The 12,606-nt window shown below is 32.0% G+C and overlaps 2 protein-coding genes across 4 annotated transcripts; both read left to right on the forward strand.

Annotated features, from left to right (window-relative positions):
* Positions 1-6,626: 6,626 nt before the first annotated feature.
* On the forward strand, positions 6,627-10,869 carry LOC130731706 (high mobility group B protein 9-like). 3 transcript variants are annotated; one of them, XR_009016788.1, is made up of 8 exons: positions 6,627-7,084; positions 7,353-7,407; positions 7,513-7,675; positions 7,955-8,053; positions 8,492-8,745; positions 8,827-8,920; positions 9,449-9,788; positions 9,940-10,867. XR_009016788.1 is itself a non-coding variant. In XM_057583962.1 (7 exons), the coding sequence occupies exons 1-7, from the start codon at positions 6,927-6,929 to the stop codon at positions 9,460-9,462; spliced, it is 837 nt and encodes a 278-aa protein (XP_057439945.1). In that variant the 5' UTR covers positions 6,627-6,926; the 3' UTR covers positions 9,463-10,869. The 3 variants fall into 3 exon arrangements, 1 of the variants encoding a protein (XP_057439945.1); XR_009016795.1 differs by having other exon boundaries at positions 6,966-7,084; positions 7,280-7,407; XM_057583962.1 differs by having other exon boundaries at positions 9,449-10,869.
* A 958-nt stretch (positions 10,870-11,827) lies between these two features.
* Positions 11,828-12,388, forward strand: LOC130739774 (uncharacterized). Its single transcript, XM_057592176.1, has one exon. The coding sequence runs from the start codon at positions 11,828-11,830 to the stop codon at positions 12,386-12,388; it is 561 nt and encodes a 186-aa protein (XP_057448159.1).
* The last annotated feature ends 218 nt before the right edge of the window (positions 12,389-12,606 follow it).

The raw sequence follows: 12,606 nt of genomic DNA on the forward strand, positions 1-12,606 counted from the left end.
ACTATATGTGAAAATTTTAATAGCACAATACTATTTACTAATAAATATATGAGAAAAATTATTTTTAACTAATAACTTATTTATTTGTAAAATAAACTTGAAAGTTTAAACTTTCCCAACTTTTGATTAATATTAAAAATTAAAATAATACTAATCTTAATTTTAATATATGAGAAATTGAAAAGCTTTACAATTAGCTATAAATATAAAATATTATAATGAATTAATTAACATTGTTATTATTGTAAAGGTCAAGTAAATTTTACTTTTTTTAAAAAAAAACTTTCCTCAATTTGTGCTTTATAATTAAAATCTAAATAATATTAATATTTATTTTGTTTTTTTGTTTTTTTTATAGGCAAATGTTAGTGGTTAGAAATGTTAGTAAATTAATTCCTCATCGGATTCGAACCCGGGACCCTTCACCCGCACCCCACCCAACCCTTATGTCCCTAGCTCTTACCACTTGAGCTATCATTCGAAATTGAATATTTTACAATTAGTAATTAATGTAATATCTACTTTAAAAAAGTAATTAATATAATGAATAATGTAAAATATTATTAATTACTATGTAATGTTGTTATTAATGTGACGGTCAAGTCAAATTTACTTTTAATTATTATTATCATTATATTATTTTTAAAATTTTATCTAAAGTTGTTAATAATAACTATCTATTTAATTTTTTTAAAATTTAAATTAAATAAAATTATTTTAAAATATGAGAAACTGAAAAAAAATTACAATTAGTAATTAATATAATGAATAAATATAAAATATTATTAGTAACTAATTAATGTTGTAAATAATGCACATTCCAAGTCAATTTTACTTTATATCCTCAAATTTGTTTGACTAATACATAAAAATACTTAAATGTATTATATGAAATAAGACACACACACACACATATATATATATATACATAATATTTGTGTTTGTATAAAAGTTAGTAGTAAATAATATATCACCATTTTAAAGTTTTTTTTTTTAAATTCTTAAACATTTCTCAAGAAATGACATATCATTAACTATTTTTTACCCTTTATATAATTATTATATAGAAAATTAATTCATTATCAATTTGTTCATTAATGTTTCTCCATTTGTTCACCAAGATTTAATTAATACTAACATCAATGCAAAGTATACGTTAATTTTACTAATATAGATATAGATATATTACAATTATTTACTGAGTAATATTGTTAAATTTTTAAAAAATATTATTTGTTTTCTTATTTTACTATTTGAAGTGTATTTTATCTCTTCTTATTTATTATTCTTTTAGAAATATTATATATATATGGAAAAAATTATTAATAAATACTTCATTTGAATTCTAGGTGGATAATTATTATGAAACAATTTTTTTTTTGCCCCTAACTAGACTGCTATTTTGAAACAAATTGAGTATTTTTTAAGAAAAAGTAAAAGGGGAAACCTTCTTAAATAATTAATTTAGTAAAAGAAAAGAGGAAAGTAAATATGAGATTTACATCAAATAATTATTAAGAAAAAGTAAAGAGTAAAACTAATGTGATATTTACATTAAATAGAAATTAATTTTGAATTAAAAAAGCTAATACTGTTAAATTTTTAAAATGAAGGAACACATTTTAAGAAATTTAATTAATATTAGAAGAAATACATTTTAAGAAATGTAATTAATATTTTCAAATTTAAAAAAATGTATTATTTGTCATCAGATTATAAGAGAACTTCAATCCCAGCCACTCTCTCTCTTTCCTCTTCCATGATGTTACAGGCGACGTTCACCCTCTTCTGGCTGCCGAAACTTCATTCTCTCGTTGTACTCCGCCAATTCTCTCTTGTTTATTGACTATTCAAACTTCATTAAATAAAACGATGAGTTTGGTCCTCGGTGATAAACGACAACAGTTTTTGAAAAAAAAAGAAAAAAGCAAAATAATTTTACATAGCTTAGTCCAGTGGATCATTATCCACAACAACAATATAGGAACTTAAAAAAGTCTTCAGATTATAACAACTCCAATCCCAACTACTCTCTTTTTAATCTGCCATGAAGTTACTGGCAACGTTCAACCTCTTCTCGCCGCCGATGCTTCATTCTCTCGTTGTACTCCGCTAATTCTCTATTGTACCTTTACTTGTCCATTAACCCAATTTTCTGGTAAACCTGCATCATTCACAACTCATGAGTATTATACATTTTATGGGTGAATAGGAAATAAACATAAAATGACCATTTTATTACCATTTTTCCATTAGGGCTATGACTCTTCCATGACTGACTAATTATTTTGGTAAACTCCCTTTCTTTACTTTGGTAGAGTTCTTTCAGCTTGCTATGCTTTTTAGCAAAGAAGAAGTTGTAGCCACTCCTATTAGGCTTGGGGTAATTAGGGTCCCACCTTCGTTCGTTCCTCCTTCTCCGGCCAGAACGGGGAGCTTTGGGATTGAAGGGTACAATGGCTCCGACATCCTGCTGAAACGATGATGAAGGAGGAACAGTTTCCTCTGGATGGAAAATCACCCCTCTAAGAACCTCTGAACCCAGCTTCACGGACACTAAATAGCTACAATCAAATTTGAAGGAAAATTTCCTTGTGGCTATTTAGTGTTTGTGAAGCTGGGTTCAGAGGTTCTCATAGGGGTGATTTTCCATCCAGAGGAAACGGTTCCTCCTTCATCATCGGTTCAGCAGGATGTCGGAGCCATTGTACCCTTCAATCCCAAAGCTCGCCGTTCTGGCTGGAGAAGGAGGAATAGGAGAATGTGGGACCCTAATTACCCCAAACCTAATAAGAGTGGCTACAACTTCTTCTTTACTAAAAAGCATAGCAAGTTGAAAGAACTCTACCGAAGTAAAGAAAGGGGGTTTACTAAAATAATTATTCAGTCATGGAACAATCTTAGCCCTAATGAAAAAATGGTAATAAAATCGTCATTTTGTTTTGTTTATTCACTATTCACTCATAAAATGTATAATACTCATGAGTTGTGAATGATGCAGGTTTACCAGAACGTTGGGTTAATGGACAAGGAAAGGTACAATAAAGAGCATGCGGAGTACAACGAGAGAATGAAGCATCGGCGGGCAGAAGAGGTTGAACGCCGTCAGTAACTTCATGGCAGAAGAAAGATAGAGTAGTTGGGATTGGAGTTGTTATAATCTGAAGACTTTTTTAAGTTTCTATATTGTTGTTGTGGATAATGATCCACTGGACTAAACTATGTAAAACTATTTTGCTTTTTGCTTTTTTTTTTCCAAAACTATTGTCATTTATCACCGGAGACCAAACCCATCGTTTTGTTTAATCAATCAAGTGAGTTGTGAATAGTCAATAAACATAACATATTGGGTTGATGGACAAGAAAAGATACAAGAGAGAATTGACGGAGTATAACGAGAGAATGAAGTTTTGGCAGCCAGAAGAGGGTGAACATCGTCAGTAACTTCATGGCAGAGGGAAGAGAGAGTGGCTGGGATTGAAGTTCTCTTATAATCTTATGACAAATAATACATTTTTAAAATTTAAGAATATTAATTGCATTTCTTAAAATGTGTTTCTTCTAATATTAGTTAAATTTCTTAAAATGTGTTCCTTCATTTTAATTTTTTTTTACAGTATTAGCTTTATATAATTCAAAATTAATTTCTATTTAATGTAAATATCTCTTTAATTTTCCTCTTTAATTTTTCTTTAATAATTATTTGATGTAAATCTCACATTAACTTTCCTTTTTTCTTTTTCTTAATTAATTATTTAAGGAAGTTTTCCTTTTTACTTTTTTTAATAAATACTTAATTTGTTTCAAAATAACAGTACACTTTGGGAAAAAAATATTTGTTTCCTAATAATTATCCACTTAGAATTCCAATGAAGTATTTATTAATATTATTATATATATATATATATATATAATATGCTTCTAAAAGAATAATAAATGCTAAGAGATAAAATACAATTTAAATAGTATAATAGAAACGAAAATAATAACTTTTAAAAATTTAAAATAGTATTTATTATTCCATTTCTAAATATGTTTTTTTTTCTTTCATTGTTTTGAAATAGAGATAATACATATGAAAATATTTAATGTAATCTCACATTAAATATCAGTCCATTTAATTTTCTTTCCAAACACACAGTTTTTTTTTTCTAAAAAAATCCAATATAAACCATTGGATACATTAAGGTACATGTATGTACATGAACTAATTGATGCTTATAAAAAAAAGAACCAGTTGATTCTTTGGTGCATTGCAGATACGTTTCAAGTTCAGCATTGAAGAATAGGGTAGTCAGAAAGCACAAGTGCATGTCAACGCATGAAACTTGGAAGCTTGACACAAACAGACAAGTAAGCATCATCAGAACTCTCTCAATAACACCCCAATGGAAATTGCAGCAACAAAAAGAAGCAAAAGAAGAAAGGGATAAAGAGGATAATTAATACTATCTATATCTATATATATGTAAAGCACACTTGTGTTTTTGCATAAAATTAATGTATTAAACCATAAAAGCTCACATACCTTTATATTAAATACATTAAAAAATAAAAAATTTAATAAACTAAAAACTGAAAAAAATTGTATTATAAAAACCTATTCAACTACTTATATTAAATAACAACATTCATAGACTTAAAATTGACTTGAACTTTGCATTTGACAAATTAAAAAAATCAAAATAAAAAACAAAATAATATTTATTAATAAATAATTTAGATAAAATACTTTTAAAATAAAAAAATTTCTATCAATATATATCTATCTATATTGTACTTGGGGCTCTTATAAAAACTTATTCAACTACTTATATTAAATAACAACATTCATAGACTTAAAATTGACTTGAGCTTTGCATTTGACAAATTTAAAAAATCAAAATAAAACACAAAATAATATTGATTAATAAATAATTTAGATAAAATACTTTTAAAATAAAAAAATTTCTATCAATATATATCTATCTATATTATACTTGGGGCTCTTATTTCCCAAAGTAATTATTTATATATATATATATTTGATTTTTCCAAAAAACAATTATCTATCTATCTATATCTATATTCTATATATATTAGTAAAGCTCACTTGAGCTAAGTATTAAGTACAAATACACATGAAAACCTACATACATTAGTAAAAAAACTGGTGTTTTAATGAGATAGCTTAGTGAGTGAATGAACGGGTAGTGGAAACTTGTGCACTAATGATTTCAGTTTTAAACTTAATAAATATCAAATGTATAAAAGCAAAAGAGTAACATCCATGCCAAAAGTGTAACAAACCATACACAAAGTTAAATCTGCAAATGGTTTTAGCACAGTACCTTAAATTAAAATCAAATTTAATGTTAATTTTAAACTAATATCAATTTAGTGCAAGAAAAAAAAAAACTATTAACAATAAAGCATACTTCCGCCAAAATTAATCTTGATATGCAATGGTCTTAGTTTGCTTTCCAATTTTCTGCAGGAATATATGTCTATTTTTCTTAAACTCACAAACTCTTAGAATTCCTTAACATAGTAACTCCGAAGAAAAACTAACATTAAATTAAAAATAGTGGCATGATGGCAATACCAGTGTCAAAAACTGAATAAAATTGTTAATGTCAGGAGGATATTCAACTATCTACATTAAATAAATAAAAAATGAAATGTATTATATTTGAACCATGACAATTGTCTCTAACTACTTCAACAAGTATGTCATTTTTAATTATTTTAGTTAATTTCAAAATTGCTTTTTTAAATTACCCATTCTTATTTCTTTATTGCAGGAGAAAGATCATCAACAACAACAAGAAACACACATTACTTAGTGATATATCCCCGTTGCAGATGATTGGAAAATAAAACTGTGAGTTTCACATATATGGTAATTTACTAAACAATTCTTCTCATTCAATTGAAATAATACAAATATATCATCATTTCTATATTTATATGACACAAATCAGTAACAAAGTGTGAGCCACATAAATTTATATACTGCACTAGAAAGATAAGTGTAAGATGTAGTACTCACTATATTCTTGATAAGAAATAGGAATCTTTCACTCATCAATATTGTCATATTATGGAAAAATAAATAGCAACTTAATTATTCAAAAGGAACAAATGACGTCTATCCTGCAGTTAGATAGAATCTATTTTTATGTTCGTGAAAGTGATTTTAAAAGAACTTCTATACCACCAGCAATAGTAAACAACCACATCAATCTTGATAAAAAAAATTAGCACAACTGATAACATCACTGCAATGACTAAATCAATATTAGAAAAAAAATAGTAGACTACCACGTTCATTTCAATACTAATCTATTTAAGTAATTGAATTTATTTTATATAAAAAAAAACTACTCTCATTTCAATCTCAATAAAAATCTACCTATTTTTTCTTCTGATGAAGCAAAAAAAAAAAAGAAATCTACCTGTTTGATCCCTTTTTCCATTATTAGAGAGAGAAAGTGTGGGAATATAATAACTCAATTATATTTAATTATACATATATTCTAAATCTTCTTCTAAATAATAGCTTTCTTACCTTTCTGCAAATTTAAATATTACAATTAAAAAATATAAATTAAAAATGAACATGTGCAACGCACGGGTTTAATTTCTAGTAGTTTAGTATAGTAATAAATATTTAATAAATATTAAATAATACAAGGCCTTAACTTAGGACTTTGAACCAAGGTTAATGGCAGAAATAAAGAGGCTTCATCTGCAACGTATTGGTTCCCCCACACGCGGCAAACCATCTTCTTAATTGCTTTGAGTATCTCGAAATTCTCTTTCCTTTTTCTTCTTCCTCCTCCTCTATATATTTACTACTCTTCCTCACATCAAACACACACTCCCTCCCTTTCATCTCTCAACTTTGTTTCAGTTCTTCCCCCTTTTTTTGTGCTCTCCTCAGAATGTCATCGGCGGCGGCGGCGAGAACCACCGGAAGAGGCGGTGATGACGACAAGTTCTACCCTCCTCCGCTCACCTCTCATGAGGACATCGTCAATGATGCTAAGCTCTTCTTGGACACTCTCAGGAAATTTCACTTTGTCATGGGTTCCAAGTACATGTAAGCTTCCATTTCTTCATTTCTCTGATAGTTGGAATTTTGCTTCGTATTAAGATCATCACTGCACTGTATGGATATGGATAATGGATATGTGATTTTGATTTTGTTGAGTTTAGCTTTTTCTGATATCTGTTCAGCCTATTTGTTTAGCTTTTGTGGTTTCAATTCGTGAGAATTTAGTTTTTTTTTGAAAAGTTCTGTGATAATTATACTTGGACCATTTTACCCTCATCATCTTGTCCGGGATTCCTGTGATTGGAGGGAGCAGGATGGATTTTCACACCCTTTACGTGGAGGTTACCAGGATGAGCGGTGATGAGAAGGTGGGCTCCATTGTCCACTCAGATTTCATATTTTATTTTATTTTATTTATGAAATAAAAAATAAACAATTTGTGGTTTGTGGATGATGCATGTTTTGAAATACAGGTGGTTGCTGAGAAGAAATGGAGGGAGGTGGGTAGTGTGTTCAATTTCTCTCTTACCACCACAAGTGTTTCTTATGTGCTCAAGAAGCACTATTGGAATCTCCTCTACGATTTCGAACAAGTTCACTTCTTTAAGGTTCGGGGTCCTATTACTTCTCCTGCAGGTACTATACTGAATTCATTCACTCTCTATTTTATGAAAATTGATTCCCTGCAGGGAATGCATCGCTACATTCACGCAGTCACTGAAGTTGAGTCAATCTGTGCTGATCCAATTAGACGACTTAAATTTTAAGACATGTCAACCTATCTCAGTTATAGGGTCCATTTGTGTTTTTCTTTTTTCTTATGTTGTAACAGTTTATTTTCTTTTTGTTTTATTCATTGGCATATGATGAAACTACTTAAATGTAAATGAATTACCCAATTTTATTGCATTGCAGATGCACTTTATGGTAGCAACTCCTCGGGGAAACCTGATTTCGCTCTTGTGAAGTATGCACCTAAGCATGCAAACAATGACCCTGAATCCAATGTTGAAGGTACGTGATTGAAAAATCTAAAGTCAGATATGAATAGAGTGAATACTCAATTTCTACAGTGAAAGTGCAAGTACTGTCCCGTCAACTTAGTCTCTAGAGAGGGGAATACCTCCGACTGTCTATGATTGTGTTATAGTTCAGACTAACTGACCGATCCGATATTTGACACAATGTGGACAACAAGAATATTTTGTTCCTATAACGACTAATTTGTCAAGATGCTTACACTTTCACAATAAAAATTGACCAATCAATTGGAATTGTTATTAGTAACATGAAGTGTAAGTTGGAATTGTTTTTTATGCTGAATTGCCGCTAAGGGATACACCCGTTATGAAGAGGAAACAATTAAAGGAAAATTTGATTAAGGCTATTTAGTTTATGTGAAGCTGGGTTCATAGGTTCTCAAAGGGGTGATTTTCCATCTTGAGGAAACAGTTCCTCCTCCATCATCGATTCTGCAGGATGTCGGAGCCATTGTATCGTTCAATCTCAAAGCTCGCCATTCTGGCCGGAGAAGGAGGAACATGAGAAGGTGGGACCGTGATTACCCCAAGCCTAATAGGAATGGCTATAACTTCTTTTTTGCTGAAAAGCACACCAAGCTGAAAGAACTCTACCCAAGTAGAGAAAGGGAGTTTACCAAAATGATTGGCCAGCCAAGGAACAATCTTAGCTCTGATGAAAAAATGGTAATAAAATGGTCATTTTGTTATGTTTATTGAATATTCACTCATAAAATCTATAATACTCATGAGTTCTAAATGATGCAGGTTTACCAGAACATTGGGGGTGATAGACAAGGAAAGGTATCAGAGAGAATTGGCCGAGTACAAGGAGAAAATGAAGCTTTGGCAACCAGAAGAGGTTGAACGTCCTTAGTAATTTTATGGCTGAGGAAAGAGAGAGTGGCTGGGACTGGAGTTGTTATAATCTGAATACTTTTTAAAGTTCCTATATTGTTGTTGTGGATAATGATCCATTGGACTAAACTATGTAAAACTATTTTGCTTTTTGCTTTTTTTTTTGAAAACTATCGTCGTTTATCACCGGGAACCAAACCCATCGTTTTGTTTAATTAATCAACTGTTTTTCCGATTAGGTCCATATCAATGGCAATATGGCATTGGTTTGACCTCTTTGCTATACATATTTTTAAAATCAATATGGGTTATAGAAGTTACTTGTAGGGGATAAAGAAGATATAGCGGGGTCCACATAGTTTACCTCATCTGAAATGTTGTGTCATCTTATTTGTTTTAACGTGTTAATATGGTGAACTATGTGGTACCCATAAATTCAATCAGAATTCAGGAAGGATGCTCGGACCAATGGCCATGGTTGTAAAGCTTTGATGAATCTTTTCCCGTTAAATCTACTTACTCTTTTTTGCAGGATGTAGGCGATGAAGAACCAAACCAATTATTTATTTCAATTTGGGAAGTTCATGTTCTTCAAATGTCAAAGCATTTGCTTGGCATTTGATTTCGGGTCGAATTCCAAGTAAGGGTAACCTAAGTAAGTGGCATGTGATTCAGAACCCTGAATGCATTTTGCCCCTTCTGCAACTGGGTGTAGGAAACAAGTTTGCACCTGCTGTTTTTGTGTCCAGTTCCCTGGACAAGGCAAAAACAATGCACAAAGAAAAGGAGAGTTAACAATTTGGTTTGCTTGCACTTGAATGCTGTGGCCAGCACACAATGAGGTTGTTTTTTAGAACGACAAGGTGGACCAGGTACAAATTTTGGAGCTGATTCAATTGCGTTCAAGGAATTGGGCTAGAGTAAAATTGGGTGGCTTTTATAATACACTCTTTGAATGGAAGTCCAATCCGGTTGTATGTTTTGCATTCTCTGTAACTGATTTATTTTTTATTTTTTATGCAGAGCTTGGGGGTCCAATTATGTTTAGAATGAATGCTTGGAATTTCTGTGGGTGGGTCCTGAATTTTGGTGGTCTGGAGCAACCCATCAATCGCTTGGCTCTTTACTGCATAAATTGGATGGGCTGCTACCATGATGCTGAAATTGTAAAGGGAAAATGAGCTGTTTACTTAACTTGGTCAATGGTTTGATAAATTATCATGATATTTGGAGATTTGCATTAAGTGTGTTACACTATGCGCTAGGAACCAGGTTTGTTCATAACCCAAACGCACTATGTAATACAACATTACTTGGCGTATTAGAGTTTTTTTATTTTCTTTTCAAAGGATCATAATCCATTCAAAACCCAAAGGTTGCCGAACGACACTTATAACATGCGAGTATAAATCTCAACGAGTGATATCGCAATGCAACACATAAGAAATTACAGGAACAAGCATGCACACTCAAATAACAAAGGTGAACATCAACTAAAAAAATGATGTAAAACCCTAAGCGTCATGTACGAAAGCCACTAAACCTCCAAAGTAGCATAGATGTCTTCAAATTTAAACAACGCTCCGTTCTAACAACTCTTCGATTCTGCCGGAGTTGCAATTGTGCGGCTATCAAAGAAGTTCAAACGTGGCTTCTGGAGCATCAATGAGGACAAACCAACACCTCTGAAATTAAGGAGAAGTAGGGAAGCTTTTGCAGGAGCAGAAACAAGGCAGAAAAGGTTGAAGCAACTGAGACAGTGATGAAACAACAGACCAAAGGAGAGGGAGGTGGACATGAGACATGAAGCGATGAAAAGTGGTGAGATTGCAAACCGTGCAGGCTTGTTCAAATTGGGCCTTTTATTTAGATAGCCTTGTTAAATTGTTGTAATCTTGGGCTTTGCTCTCCTCTTTAGACTTGTCCCAAGTATTAATGAATTCTTTAACACAAAAAAGGCTTTCTTTTGACGAAATTTACAGAGTTATATAATAAAGCTTCTTCTTTGATAAACGCTTATAAAAAAGTTATGCAACCAGCCCACACTGAAATTTAAAAAGAATAGTGGGAGAATTCAGAGTCAGGAGAAAAAGATTGATTTCATGATTAATGGGGTAAATTAATAAAGAACTACTAGTATGAGATAGCTTCTGTGTCCTTAATAAGCAAGAGTGATGATTTGCCGAACCAAATTTAAATAACACAAGAAATATAAAGTTTCTTAGCTTAGTTGTGTTGTGTCTGACTGAGATGTTTGGTGGGTGGTGGTGAATGATGCCATCAAAGGATTACATAAGCAAAGCATAAAGATTTCTTGTGTAATTAATCGTCGAAACAATATATAAATGTAGTAGAATCTTATTAGAAATATCAATTAGTTAATCAATTAGATTCAGTTAGGAATTAGTTAGGTAGTTAAGAGTTTTGTAACTGAATTAGTTAGAAGGTTATAACAATCATTTGATGGTTAAACTTATCTATTGATAGCTGTATATATGTAGTTGTAGAACACTTTGTGACTCAATTGAATACAATGAGAAATTCACAACTCTCTTTTTTCTCTGCAATTCCAGTTCTTTTGATATGGTATCAGATGAATTGAGTTCCGCACTGTTCATCATCTTTTATTCCTGCGTCCGATGCAGATGGTTTGATTTCTGTACTGTTCATCCTCGATTTCTTGCTTCAATCGATTCAGATGGCTTGATTTCTGCACTGTTCATGATCGATTTCTTGCTTCAATTGATTCAGATGGCTTGATTTTTGCACTGTTCATCACCGTTTTCTTTCTTCAATCGTTCTGGTTCATCGTCTTCTTCTCTTTGCTCGTGATTTCGAGCCTTGATTCTGATTTCTGTTGTTGATTCTTCACTTCTATGCTAAGTGTTCTTCGGTTTTCCCAGTTGTGTTCATGGCAGATCTGGACAATCCGTATTATCTTCATCCTTCCGATCATCCTGGTTTGGTGCCCGTTTCACAACCTTTGTCCGATGACAACTATGCATCGTGGAAGCGTGCGGTGACTCTTGCATTGAATGGCAAAAACAAGATTGGTTTCGTTGATGGCACAATTGTGCAACCACCTCCAGATGATCCTCAGTTTCGTGCCTGGACTCGGAACAACAATATTGTGGCTTCTTGGTTGATCAACACGATCAACAAAGGAATCTTTGCAAGTGTCATTTACTCCACTACTGCAGCTGAAATCTGGAATGATTTGCAGACTCGGTTTGAGCAACAGAGTGGACCGCGTGTCTTTCAGCTTCGCAAGGATCTTATGCATTGTATGCAAGGTCCACTCTCTGTGAGTCAATATTATACTCGAATCAAAACACTTTGGGAAGAGTTAGGTGAATATAGGCCAGTTCATCATTGTAATTGTGGTGGTGTGCAACCTCTGCTAGATCATTATCATAATGAGTATGTTTTGATGTTTCTCATGGGACTCAATGAGTCTTTTTCTCACATCTGAGGTCAGATCCTTCTCATGCGTCCTTTGCCTGCAATTTCTGATGTTTTTTCATTGGTGATTCAAGATGAGAAGCAACGACAGATTGGAACCTTTTCACAAGCACCTGGTGTGCAGTTTGCTGGAGCAGTTTCTTATGGTTATGACTCCTCTAGACAGAGTTCTTATTCTCAAGCATCTGGTGTGCAATTTGCTGGAGCCGTATCTCACAGCAATACACC

The sequence above is a fragment of the Lotus japonicus genome, chromosome 1 (assembly GCF_012489685.1).
Source record: "Lotus japonicus ecotype B-129 chromosome 1, LjGifu_v1.2".
Taxonomy (NCBI): domain Eukaryota; kingdom Viridiplantae; phylum Streptophyta; class Magnoliopsida; order Fabales; family Fabaceae; genus Lotus; species Lotus japonicus.